At 43.4% G+C, this 14,116-nt stretch overlaps 1 protein-coding gene across 2 annotated transcripts in view; it reads right to left on the reverse strand.

Annotated features, from left to right (window-relative positions):
- Positions 1-12,042: 12,042 nt before the first annotated feature.
- Positions 12,043-14,116, reverse strand: part of c1r (complement component 1, r subcomponent) — a 10,620-nt gene continuing 8,546 nt past the window's right edge. For both annotated transcript variants that reach the window (XM_076970609.1, XM_076970608.1), the window contains exons 11-13: positions 13,865-14,061; positions 13,205-13,419; positions 12,043-12,666 (exon numbers count right to left, since the gene is read on the reverse strand). In XM_076970609.1, the coding sequence (XP_076826724.1) occupies positions 12,309-12,666; positions 13,205-13,419; positions 13,865-14,061 (770 nt within the window). In that variant the 3' untranslated portion in view covers positions 12,043-12,308. The remainder of the gene's footprint in view (positions 12,667-13,204; positions 13,420-13,864; positions 14,062-14,116) is intronic.

A 14,116-nucleotide genomic window follows, 5' to 3' on the forward strand; every position in this document is an offset into this window, starting at 1 on the left:
AAGGCCCTTATGTCAAGTAAGGGTGATGTCACCGAAACTAGAGTAGAAACGGCAGGTGACGGGTGTCTTGTTAACACACCCCAGCATGAGGGTGTAATGACGTATGAACGCCATGACACGGCTATGAGGATGAGGCTCCCAAACCAGACTGTACTCATTAGGGTCCCACCAGGGGCCACTATACACTTAGATGACGCTGTCCTGTACCATCTCAGTTCTAAAAGATACGAAACAGAAATTGAGTTAGTTGATGTCTTTAGAGGCCATAGTTTGCACCTAGGAGATGCCCTTCAACAGCAGCTTCTGCTGGAAGGGACTAAAACAGTGCAGGTCAGCCTGGACGAATCAGGGATCCAGACAACCTGGCTGAGCCCCATAGCAAGGAGGCCTGTGGGTCAGTGGAACCTGGTTAACACAGCTGTCCTTGGCCTTGTCTTCACCGGTTGGGTCATAACTGCAGGCGTCTGCCTGATGCTCCTGAGGTACACCCAAGCTCTAAATGCTCTAATTGACTCACTCACTAACACTCCTCAACACCTTCGCCTTCAACCACTTGAGGCACCTCTTCCTTCCCCTCTAAGGGTAACTACCTTGACAAGGCAGTAGACCCTGACCGTTCCTCTCCACATTTGTATAAACCCATACCACCCATACCTTCATTTCCATGTAGAAAGATGCCACACCGACACTACCTAGTGCAGGTGTAGTTAGTTGCTTATAGTTTGTTGTAGATTTTGATTGCCTTTTACTTTCTTTTTCCCTCTTTATGTGTTTTTCCCCAATATTGCATGTGATCTGCACAGACGTTAGAGTAGATATTCTGCCCAGATGATACAGTCTAAATGTTCTGCCCAGATGTCAGTCATCACTTCCTGCCCAGTGTCATGTTTCATGATCTGTCCAGATGCTGTCAGTTTTGAATTATGTAGGTCAGCCGACCCAGGAGTGAAAAGGACACTGCATGGACATTGACAAGGCGCTGGGGACCAAGGTGGACGCTCACTAATCGGCGCCTGCTGTGGATAACAGGTGAACAGCGTGCTCTGAGGGCTCTACAACTTCACCATCAGACCAAGGGGGGAATGTAGGTACCATGCCTCCACAGACAAAGGAAGGGGGGGTGCTCCCCCTAGGTGCATGGCCCACGTCAGGACGGATGTGGAACTACGTCATCAGACGAATCCCCTTTAAAAGGGGGGATCCCCCTTTGTTCGTTCTCTCTACCTGGCTGCATCAAAGTAGCTACCTAGAGACGAAGAGCGCGCACACCTTCGGGAACAAAGCGGTATTGGTTCTGCACTCGAACCCTGTGCAGCACGCGACGCAAGAAGTAACTAGTTCGCTACTTTTATTTCTTTTGCGGAGTTCGCTAAAACCAATCGCTTCAGCTAGCCGACGATTAAGAACTGTTTGAACATTCGCGCGACGGCCGGACCTCCGCGAGTTCATCTTAACGTCGACAGCGACCACTTCCCCGGGACACCACGCAACGGACCATCGAGGGACCGCCGATTGAACGGCCACCACAGCTTCCCCTGGACGGAGCAACGCGATCCAGCGGAACCTTCTTCACGAAAGCGCACGAAGGAGTCCTCCTCAAGAGGCTACCTGGCCTACTGCGCGGGCCGCGGACTGAACAACTCAAAGTAAGACTGTGCATCTGGGCAGACTTAGAACAATATCTTGTTTTACTGCTTTCTGTGTGCTTAGATCGATGCTTTGTGAACGCTTGTTTGCAGTGGTGTTTATAATCACGTTCATGTTAAACCGTACTCTGTTTAAGGCTTAAAGAGATATTCTGTTCAAAGCTTAAATAGGTATTCTGTTTAAACTTGTTCGATTATTCCCACTGATTCTTTTATTTCGTATAACTGTTAAACGTGTGTCCCACTATACGCTCGTTGGGGCTGTATAGTGACCGACGATACCGTGTCTTAGTTGGAGGAAATTTGCGTTGTTTGTGGCTGTAGTGAGAACTCGGTTTAAGTTTCGCGCCATCGAGTTTCCCTTTGTCTCAAAGATCTCCTCCCCCATACGCACGTACACACGCACGCGCATCCGCGCGCACTCGAAGACACGCACGCGCATCCGCGCGCACTCGAATACACGCACGCGCCTCCGCGCGCACTCGAATACACATCCACACACACACACCCGCATACCTACACACACACACACACACACACACACACACACACACACTAGCCAACCCTCCTGTCCCCTTTGTTTGCTATGCTTTTATTACTATGCTTTGTGATCAATAAATGTTTTTATGTTTAAATACTGTCGTTTGAGTCGTTGCTTCTCTGTTACAACCTGAAGCCAGAACTATTATTTGAACTGTAACCTTCAGATTTATAGTTTGTTAATCAAACAATTTGGGCTACGGGAGTTGACCACAATTAGTGGCGACCTTAGTTAAATGAGTTTATATAAAATTTGGGTAAATTTAACACGGTCTGAACTCCCACCATTTCGTAGGTAATTTTATGAGACTGATTACTAAATAAATTTGGCCAGCACCTACATCAGTGTATTTAAGTCTTGTGTTTAGTCTCTTGTGTTGTCTGTTGTTAGTACCTCTTGCTTGTGTTATTTGGTATCTTTGTTCTCTGTGTCTGTAATATGCGCCTGTTTGTACTCCCTGTTCATTTGTATTCTCTGTTAGTAGTACTTGGTGTGATTTTAGTTTCTCTAGTTATTTGCTTGTTAATGTCTTTCCTTTTCCTTTTTTTAGCCATGTCTCCCCAGTTATTTCTGTTAGTGTTTGGTTCCTTTGTTAGGTGTTTGATTTATTCTTGGTGTCAGGTCTGTTTAAGTTTATCTATTTTGTTAATAAATCTTTGTTCAGTCCGCACTTGTGTCCAGCCCACTCTCCCAGTTCATTACAGGCAAGGCAAAGGTAAAGTAAAAAAGAAAAGAGGTCATCCACATAGAAACTGAATCAGGATAAACACTCGGTATGCAAACTCATAGGAATGGCAATACTTGACAGTGAGCAAGAGGGCTGGGTGGGTTTAAATATGCCTGTCAATCATGATGCCCTAAGGTTGCGACAACGGGGCCGGCCTCTAGGCTGTGGTGCAAGCCGATCAGGATGGGAGGCGTGAAAATCACGGCTGAATTGCGGGCCCCTATCAGACACTGTCATCAGGAATCCCAAAAAGTCTAAAAACATGATTGAAATGGCTTCCGCAGTCTCCATAGCATTAGGAAGTTTGGCTAAGGGTATGAGCCTGCAACCCTTGGAGAAACGATGCATGACCACCAGGATGCATGTGTTGCCCTGTGAGCGAGGCAAGTCTGTAACAAACTCCACAGACAGGTGTGACCAGGGAATAGGCAGGGGCTCCAACAGTCCAGGGGCGTTTGGGAATAGGCAGGGGCTCCAACAGTCCAGTTGGCAGTTGTCTGGGAGTTTTGCTCCGCGCAAACACATCATACCTCCACAAAGCTGGTAACATTGTGGATCATCTTGGGCCACCAGTACTTTCGCCTGAGCAGGCCTAGGGAGTGCTGGATACCAGGGTGACCTGAGCTGGGGGACATATGGACCCACTCCAGGAGCTCAACACGCAAGGTGAGGGGAACATACACCTTACCCCAGGGACAGCCTGCTGGAGGTGGATCCGTAGCTTGAGCCTGTGTGATCTGCTGGTCCAGGTCCCATTGAATAGAGGATACCACAACGGAAGGTGAGAGTCATTGTGATCACACTGTAATTCCGAATAAAATGGCAATACAAGTTTGCAAAGCCCAGAAAACTCTGGAGATCCTTAACGTTACGCGGTCATGGCCAGTCGGTAACCGCCCATTCCTTCTCATCATCCATGGCCACCCCTGAGGGCCAATATGATAGCCTAGAAATTGCACATTTGGTGCACTTTGGTGAAAAGCACATTTCTCCAGCTTAACAAACAACCAGTTATCACATAATTGGGAAAGAACTGTTCTCACGTGATCCTAGTGCTTCTTGACATTGTCAGAATAAATTAAGATATTGTCAATATAAACAATCACATATCTGTTCAGCATGTCACAAAAAATTTCATTCATAAAAGACTGAAATACGGCCGGAGCGTTGGCTAACCCATAGGGCATCATAGTATACTCAATGTCCATTCGCAGTAATAAAAGCTGTTTTCCACTCATCTCCCTATTTTATCTTAATTAAATTGTAAGCGCTTCTGAGGTCTAATCTGGTATAAATTTTGGCTTTCCGGAGTTGTTCTATAGCTGATGGAACTAGCGGCAAAGGATAGTGGTTTTGGTTGTGATAGCATTAAGTCCATGAAAAACGATACAGGGTCGTAGCCCCCCGTCCTTCTTACTCACAAAGAAGAACCTAGCAGCAGCGGGGGAGACTGAAGGACGGATATAACCGGACTGCAGTGCCTCCGTGATGTACTCCTCCATGGCCTTGGTCTCGGGCAAAGAGAGGGGGTAAGCTTCTTTAAGCAGTTATGTATATTTCATTTAAACTGTTTAACTGGAGAGGGGGAGGAGAAGGGAGGGGGCACCACTCACACCACCACATCACCCAAACTATCACAGTAGTATGAGTGGTAGTATGTAGTATTTATTTTGAGCAGGAATTACTCAACATGTACTCTTATGGCTTTATAATAGGGTTGAAGAAGCAACGAGGATCATTGTGCATCCACTGCACTGACAATTCCAGGAATGCTTCCAATTATACAAAAGCCTATTCAGATTTCATGTAATGCATCTTTAGTATGTGGAAATGTTCTATATATTTGTGAATGGCTTTAAAGTCAAAGTCAAATTTATTTATATAGCGCTTTTTACAACACGTCACAAAGCAGCTTTACAATCATATCGGTCCAGATCCCTAATGAGCAAGCCAAAGGTGACAGTGGCAAGGAAAAACTCTCTATAGGGTGGGGATTAGGAAGAAACCTCGGGAGGACCAAGACTCAAGAGGGAACCCATCCTCCATTGGGCGGCCCGTTAGCACAAGTCCGTATTTATAGTTCAAATATACCGTATTTCTATAGTTATAGTTCTAATTCCAGGGTGAGTCATCACAGTCCCTTCAATGCAGATGGTGAGCCTCAGGTAGGAGCTAGCATCAGCATGTCTTCTTGCGTCAATGGCACATCCAACCACGGCATTAGCACATCCACTGGCAAGCCAGACCATCTCCCAGGTGCTTGTATGTAATTGTCTTTGGTAGAAGCAACCAAGATATAAAATACAGGTTAAGTATGTGAACCATACCATACCATATTTATTTATAAAGCACTTTTAAACAACAACAGCTGACACAAAGTGCAGTACAAAATAGAAATAGTAAACAGATAAGTAAAAGACAATTTAAAAACAATTAAGAAAGCAACACAATAAGATAACAGTAAATAAAAATAGACAAACGTTAACGATTCACCACTAAGTTTCGCTAGGTTTGAAAGCCAGGGAAAACAGGTGGGTTTTAAGCCGAACTTTAAAAATGGAAAGTGAAGGGGCCTCTCTAACCTGCAAAGGTAAATCATTCCATAATCTAGGTGCAGCCACAGAAAAGGCTATGTCCCCTCTGAGCTTCCTTTTAGATCTCGGTACTTTCAGTAGCAGCTGGTCAGCTGATCTGAGAGACCGGCAAGGTATGTAGGGGTGAAGAAGCTCAGAGAGGTAAGGCGGTGCAAGGTTATGTAATGATTTAAAAACAAACATAAGAATTTTAAAATGAACCCTAAAATATACAGGCAGCCAGTGAAGTGATGCCAGGATGGGAGTGATGTGCTCTCTCTTTTTTGTTCCTGTCAAAAATCAGGCAGCAGCATTTTGGACCAGCTGCAGACGTGAGAGAAGTGATTGGTTAACTCCCAAATACAGAGAATTACAGTAATCCAGACGGGTTGAAATAAAAGCATGGATCACTGTTTCAAGGTGGTGCCTAGAAAAGATTTCACTGGAGCCAATCGCCTCAAATAATAAAAACTGGATTTAACCACAGCTTTGACTTGGCTGTCCAATTTAAAATCACTGTCGAGTTTAAACCCAAGATCAGTGATAATCAGTTTAAAATAAGCCTCCAAGGATCCCAAGTCAACCGAGGTGGGCTCACAGGGGCCACTGGGTCCAAACATCATTACTTCCATCTTTTTTTCATTAAAATTTTAAAAATTCTATGCCAGCCAGGCTCTGATATCACCAAGACATGTCAGAAGGATTTTTATGGGACAGACATCCTTCTTTTTTAGGGGCAAGTAGATTTGGCAATCGTCAGCATAAAAATGGAAAGGAATCCCATGTCTTCTGAGGATAGAGCCCAGGGGCAGTAAGTATAATGAAAAAAGCAGTGGGCCCAAAATTGAGCCCTGCAGGACGCCACAAGAGAGTGAAGCAACCGAAGATTCATAGTTAAGCATGCTCACGGAAAAAGTTCTCTCCTCCAGGTAAGACCTAACCCACTAATTAGGTTTCAGCTGCAGGTATACAATTTTTTCTAGGACCTTAGAAAGAAGAGGCAGCTTGGATATGGGCCGATAATTTGCCAGCACTGTTGGATCAAGGCCAGGTCTTTTAAGCAGAGGCTGCACTACTGCATGTTTAAAAGTCGCAGGGACCACCCCTGAGCACAGGCTGCTATTTATAATCGCAAGAACAGGTTCCCTTATGCTGATAAAAATTTCTTTAAAAAAACATGGAGGGACAGGATCATGGGGGGAACCTGATGGTTTAATATGGCCAACCACAGTATCTAACAGTGAAGGAGTTACAAGCTCAAACTGATTAAAGACAGCAGAGCAAGGGACCGAAATAGAGGGGTCAAAGTCCGGAGCTGTTATAAGGGCCCTGGTACTAACAACCTTTTCAATAAAAAAATGTAGAAAATTGTTGCACATATCGAGTGACACTTCCAGACAGGTGTTCTGTAGAGTATTTAGCACAGTCAATGGTGTTAAATAACACACGTGGATTATGGCTGTTGGAGGAGATAATATTTTTTCTTGTTTCACTGTGCTCTGGTAGTGACGCCAGCAGTCTTTTAAAATTTGAAGAGACACCTGCAGTCTATCCTTTTCCCACCTGCGTTCCGCTCGGCGACATTTCCTCCTGATAGAACGAGTTCTGTCATTGAACCAGGGTTCAGATTTAGACTTTGGCTGCCTGGTTTTAAGTGGAGCCACCGAGTCAAGAATGGTTCGACAAGAAGAATTGAACCAAGAGCTGAGTTCTTCTGTATTAGTGGAGAAGGAGTCAAATGAACCACAGAGCTGATGAAAAGCAGCAGAAAACTGAGTGGCAGTGGAAGGGTTAATAAGCCTACAGCGCCGTGCAGAAACGCGGGTTTTACCTGTAGTGCGCATCAGACTAACAGTGAATAAAACAGGCATATGATCTGAGAATACAGGGTCAAGAGTTTCCACGTTGGTTACAAACAGACCGCAGGAAAGAACCAAATCCAGTGTGTGTCATGTGTGCTCATGTGTAGGGCCGGATACGGCCTGTACCTGGTTAAAAGAATCGAGAAGGTTTAAAAAGTCCTTTACCAATGGCTTATCGGGACAACATACATGTATATTAAAATCTCCAACAATAAGAACGTGATCATAGTTAGTCATAATCCCAGCTAAAAACTCGGAAAAGTCACATATAAAGTCCTTGTTATATTTGGGGGGGGCGGTAGACAACAGCACAGAACACTGGGTTAACGTGTCTCATCTCGAATGATGTATACTCAAAACAAGAGAATGCGGACTGTAAGATACATCGCTTACATTTATAGTTCAGTTTGTATACAATCGCTGTACCCCCCCCTCTATCGGAAGCCCGGGGGCAGTTAAAACAGGAGCAATCAGGTGGTAACAGCTCAGATAGGGCGCTGTACTCACCAATGTCTCAGTCACGAACATAAAGTCCAGGTCGTGTAAGCTAAAAAAGTCCCGGAGAATAAAAGTTTTATTTACCAGCGACCTACTAGGCCAATCCTGACAGGAGCTGGAGCAAGGGTCTCAACAGGTTGAGAAACCCGGCTCAACGGCCTCAGGTTTCGGAGACATTTTCGACGCATTTTGAGCCGGAGAGTGCAAGAGCGGCGTGGCCGAGAGGATTCAAAACCAATCACGGGTACAAGGCAGGTATCAATAGGATCCAGGAATCGCCGAGGCACATGAAATCCTAATCCATGTCGGGCAGAGGCGGAAGAGTGCACCAAGTAAAACTTCAGCTTCACCAGCCAGCCGCCTCGCTTGCCGCGACGACGATGACGTCTCCGCCTGGAAGGCAGCGCAGGAACCAGCAGGTGAATTGGAATCTCTGAGAGAAGCGGGGGCAAGGTTTGCTGCTCACTAACATCAAACAACACCACGTCCTGGACCGAAGGTTTGAGATCCAGTAACGCTTGGCGATCATACACTAACAGAGACTTAGTTTCATCAATAACGCAGGTCAAAATTACTATGAACACAAAAAAACATGAGAGAGACAGACGAGCAGCCAAACACATCGGCACCATCTTTCATCATGCCTTATAGGTCAACAGTTGAATTTGAACAATTGAATTTAAAAATTAATTTGATATTTAACCAGAAGCCAGTGGAATGCACAGAAAGTAGGACTAATGTGATTGAATTTTCTAGCTTACTTATGCTAGATACAGTATTTAAAAAGAGTCTTGGATTGTTTTTATGTTTCTCTATTTCTCTATCTATTTAAGCCAATAAGTATGAGGATTTTGCCATGTGGAGGGCATGACAATATTTAATAAAGCTGTTTTTCATGACACTATATACTTCTAACTTAGAATTTCGCCATTTACTTTCCAGGATTCACATGGCTCGTTTGAGACTACGCCTGTGATCGTTGTACCAAGGGACCATTCTTCTTGTACGTTATAAGGCTGTGGTCAGAAACAGCCTCGCTCTGAGGAAGTACTGCTAAACTGAACATGTTACAGTTTTTTCTACTGCTAACGTGCGTTTGTCCAATCTGTAGTCACATTTTCAAAACTCTAAACACAGTGAACACAACATCAGTCTTCAGTGGCTTTACTATTAATACAATTCATGTTGGTTTTGCACAAAATGCAGTTATTTTGCATGTTTCTATAATGCTTACATTTTCTATACACACAAGGTTATCCAATAACAAAATTCTGGATCATTTTTGCCTTATTTACAAAAGCTTGTAAAGCTTGTATCAATAAAGAAAACAGGATACAAAACTGAACAGTCTTGTTACGTGTAATGTAAACGGTCTTCAGCGGTTGGCCACATGTTTTCATCCACATCACATCTGATGTTGGCCCTTGCCATGCACCTGGGATAGAAAAGCTTGGTATGCCTGATTCACCCCTGGCAGTCTTCAGCTGAAATGTCTCTGCATCCAGGATCCATTGTATCCAGGAGGGACATTTGGTCATGGGGCCGATGATCATACACCTTCCACCTCCAGACTGAAAAAAGTTCCTTAGTGGGGTTGAGGAAAGGCGAGATGGGCGGGAGGAAAAGTGACATCACTCTTGGATGGTCTATAAACCAGTTTTTGATGACATGAGAATGACAAAATGCTACATTGTCCCATGACAAATGTCCTCGTGTTTCGTCCCACCTGTTCCATTTCTGCTTCTGGAACCAGTCACTGTTATAGGGACCAATCTGGCATTTGTGAAGGACCAAACCAGCACTTGAGATAGCAGGACAAATTGTTATAATTGCTCCTCTCTGACCTAGTACATTACTGTACTTCATTTTATTTCATTGATCTATATGTGCAAAACAAATGTGTATTACAGTAATACCTTTTCAGCTGCCTTTGTTTTTGCAGAACTTTGCATTGTATACAATATTTAAGGTTTTGAACCTTAGGTTTTCATTTTTGACATGCTGTGTGCAAGCTAGAGGTGTATTCAACTAAGGATTTTCATAGTCGAATCTGATTCGTCAGATTTTCCCTTTAGTCGACTAATAGTCGAATGGGGTTTTATTTTTATCTTGAGCATCTTAAACGGAATCTCGTTCTCATTCAGGACTTTTTTCCACTTTAAGTAAAAACCTAAAACACTCAGATAAATGAATAAACATGGTAGGTTGGCTTTATTCAGCTTTTATTTATTTACTTATTTTTTAATGAAATGCTAGAGAACATTAATCGTCAGTGCGCAATGCGCATATCGAACTGTCAGGCACTGTGCAAAATGTCAAAAATATTTTAAATAAAATGTGCCTGCCTGAAAATATTAAAAAAATTGCCACACAACATACAAAAATTATAAGTAAAGGTTCAAGTAACGGGGTTTAAAAAGCAAAAAAATGTTTATAGGCCTACTTGCCGAGACGCACCGCGACGAGACAACACGACCAAAACGACAAACGGCTTTTTTCCGCCTTACCCGTTTTAACATGGTATGCAATGTTGGTTGTTGTCGTGCGAAATGAAAGACGTTGATGACATAACTTGCACTTTACTTTGTTTGATTCATCTTTATCTTTTTCAAAATACTTTTGAAGTTTTTTTAGTAGACATTATAATCTCGGCAGATGCTGATCCGGGGTTTCTATATGCAACAACCACAACCTGACGTCTACCCGGTAACAAGGATATTTCAAGGTCCTGAACTTTCAACACTTTAATATTGGCTTTAAAACAGATGGCTACGTTAAAGTGTACAGTAGCTATAAAGTATGTATCTTGCAAGATGCACCTCACTGTCCAGAATTTTACTTGAAAGCCAGGTCTCTGTGATGGCGACGACATCAGGTTGATGGGTGTCAACCAGTAGACCTAGCTCATGCATCTTGTTTCAGATACAGCATACGTTACTTAGTATTACCTTAATGACACCGACATCACAATGCCGGGGTCGTGGGCTATAGTGGGAGTGGAGTTTCCAGGCCTGTAGAGGACTGGCAGCGGACCATGTGAAAACCCACTAGCATGAGTCCTGTCAGCAGCTCGTCTAGCCCTAAGTTCCTGAAGGCCTCCACATGTTTAAGTTGATCGGCCAACAACATATCTGCCTGGACAATCACCTTTCAATTTCAATTTGAAGGCAATTGGTGTAGCAAGGCGTCTTGCTTAGCTGTGGTAGATACGACCACCCGGAGGAGGCGTGCCTTTACCACGTTCTGCCCAAGAGGTAAAGGTAGACCGGGTCTGCTACACTAGATTCTGCTGACTCTCTAGGACTTTTCTAGAGCCCGGTAACTATACATGCTACACTCAGCATAAGCAACAAGTGACTCAGATATGATGAAATACTTAGCTTCTGTTAAGTTGTATGTGGATGTTTTTGAAGGTGGAAAGTTCTTCTAATTGTTCGTGGAGGTTGCTGGTATTGGAGCTATGTGTAGATATATCCAGAAAGGATTTGTAGATAAATCTGAAATTTTTAAGATTTTCAAAACGAATAAGTAACTCGTTTAGCAGTATGGCAACAAAGTGGTGTTCGCATGAAAAATGGTTCAAAAACCGGAAGCAGACTGTGTTGATCAAAGTAGTTAATGTCACAGTTTAGTCACAGAATACATACATTGTGATACAAGTCAAGGACTCTAGCTGCAGCATTTTGTACAAGTTGTAGCTTCTTTATGGACTGTTTAGAGCATCCAATTAGAAGACCATTACAGTAGTCCAATCTTGATGAGACAAAAGCATGGACCAGCTTCTCTGCATCAGCTAATGAAATTAAGTGTTTCAGCTTGGAGATATTACGTAAATGGAAAAAGGCAGCCTTAGTGACATTGCATATATGTGTGTCAAATGAAAGATCCGAATCATACAGTACATTTACTTAGTGCATGGGCAATGCAGGAGTCTGTAGAAATCCATCAATGAGGTCATTCTAGTTCGACCTTACTCAAAGTTACTTATACTGTACATGTAAATGATTAATCAGTCCATTTGATTGTCATGACAAGCTTATTAGGCTAACCAGCAATTTCTTTGAAGAGAATGCATTTATTTATTATATTTTTTAATATTGTATAATTTTAACAAATCTTTAATCCTCTCCCACTACATGGCTGGCAAAATCACTTGGCACACTGAATAAACACGAGGAGCCATGAGGAACCCTGATGCTGGAGAAGGTTTTGTCTTTATTTATCATTTTCATATTCCAAGAATGGTTTTATAGACCAGGTACAGTGACAGGATTACTGTAACTTGCTTTAGTTCTTTAGCTCTTCTATTGTGATGTTATATATTGAAATTTATCTACATTTTATCTACATCATCGACATTTTCATAGTTATTGGCCAAATTCACTCTCTACGTAGAGTTAATACATTGTCAGTTATTTTTAGTATACATGTGTTTCATCCTGCTGGTTGGTCATCTTCATCCTAATTTTCCTCCATTGTTTTTTGTATCCAGTTTGCATACTGTGTAACGCGGGTGTAAATCCCGTATGTGCCAGGCTTGCCACAGTCCACCCCCCAGCTGACGATGCCAGCCACCCAGAACACGTCACCCTCCTTCATGACGAAGGCAGAACCGCTGTCTCCTGAGCACGTGTCCTTCTTACCTTCAGGGAGGCCAGCGCAGAACATGTTGGCTGTGAGCGGCGCTACATTCTTACGCGCTGCTCGCTCCTTCTCTATCCACGTGTGACACGTGTCTTGCTTCACAACTGGGAGGCTAATATACCGGAGATTGCTAGCAGGGATTACTTCTTCAGTTACCCCAAACCCCGACACCAACCTGAAACCAAGATGAAGGGTCAGTGTTAGTGTGCGAGGGTTAGTGTTTGAGGGTTAGTGTTTTGCAATTGAATTTGTAAGGGTTAATGTTCTGATTTCTCTGTGATTTCAAAATAAATGAAACTGCATGGTGAGGTGTCCCTCACAACCTTCAGCATCACATTACTCCTCCCCATGTACCATAACTCCTGCCCATACATTCACCATCACTCCCCATCTAGGTACTATAACTCCTCAGAAGAATGGTCAGAAGAATGGTAGCAGAAGCAGGAGGGGGCAGTGGTGGGGATGTGAGGGGTAGTGGAGCAGTAGAGGCAGTAGTGGGACAGTAGTGAGACAGTTGTGAGACAGTAGGGGGACAGTTGTGGGACAGTAGTGGGACAGTAGGGGGACAGTAGGGGGACAGTAGGGGGACAATAGTGGGACAGTAGTGAGACAGTAGTGGAACAGTAGTGGGACAGTTGTGGAACAGTAGTGGGACAGTAGTGGGACAGCAGAGAGATATATTTATGGTGTATACTGTGATATTGTTCTCTTACCCAGTAGTACTAAGTTCAGCGTCCTGTGCAGGAATACACACAGGCATGACATTTACATTAAAGGTGATGGAGGAGTTTAGCTTGATCAAGGCAATGTCGTTATCAAAATCTGTCGTCATGTCATTGTTCTTGTATCCTGGGTGGACATGTACAGAGGCAATAGCAAGTGACTGAACCTTCATGAGTTCTTGGATATTGGTGTGTCCAACATATGCCTAAAAAGATAAAAAATCAATAAGACACAAAACAATTATTATGCTTGCAATTATTTATAGAAATATTTAGGCTATTGTTTGAAACACATTCCTGTGTCTCAGACCAGAGAGATCAAACTACCCTTACCCTCACCCTAACCTCTAACCCTAACACCTAAGCCTATCCAAACCTTAACTCCAATCCCAACACTAACCCTAACCACCCAAATTCGTTGTGATTCATAAAAACCTATTGTGTTATTTGTCTTTGAATTCATAAAATGTATTCATGTTGTATATTTATGTTCTAATTGTCCTGAGTGAATTCACCTCTATATGTTCTAATTGTCCTGAGTGAATTCACCTCTATATGTTCTAATTGTCCTGAGTGAATTCACCTCTATATGTTCTAATTGTCCTGAGTGAATTCACCTCTATGTGTTCTAATTGTCCTGAGTGAATTCACCTCTATGTTGCCTTTATCATATTTCACAGACTCCAGATTATGTGCTGCAGTCATGAGCCACCTGTCACCAACAACAGCCGCTCCCCCTCGACCTCCTGAATAGAGGAAGACCTGCCAGGGAAATGACCCTGCAGGGGCAATCTTCCCACCATGCACCCTGCCACGTGAGGAGAGGGCTGTGGTAGGACGGCCACACACTGATACACACACACACACACACACACACACACACACACACACAAATGCACCTTG

Source organism: Brachyhypopomus gauderio, chromosome 13 (genome assembly GCF_052324685.1).
Source record: "Brachyhypopomus gauderio isolate BG-103 chromosome 13, BGAUD_0.2, whole genome shotgun sequence".
In the NCBI taxonomy this organism is placed as follows: domain Eukaryota; kingdom Metazoa; phylum Chordata; class Actinopteri; order Gymnotiformes; family Hypopomidae; genus Brachyhypopomus; species Brachyhypopomus gauderio.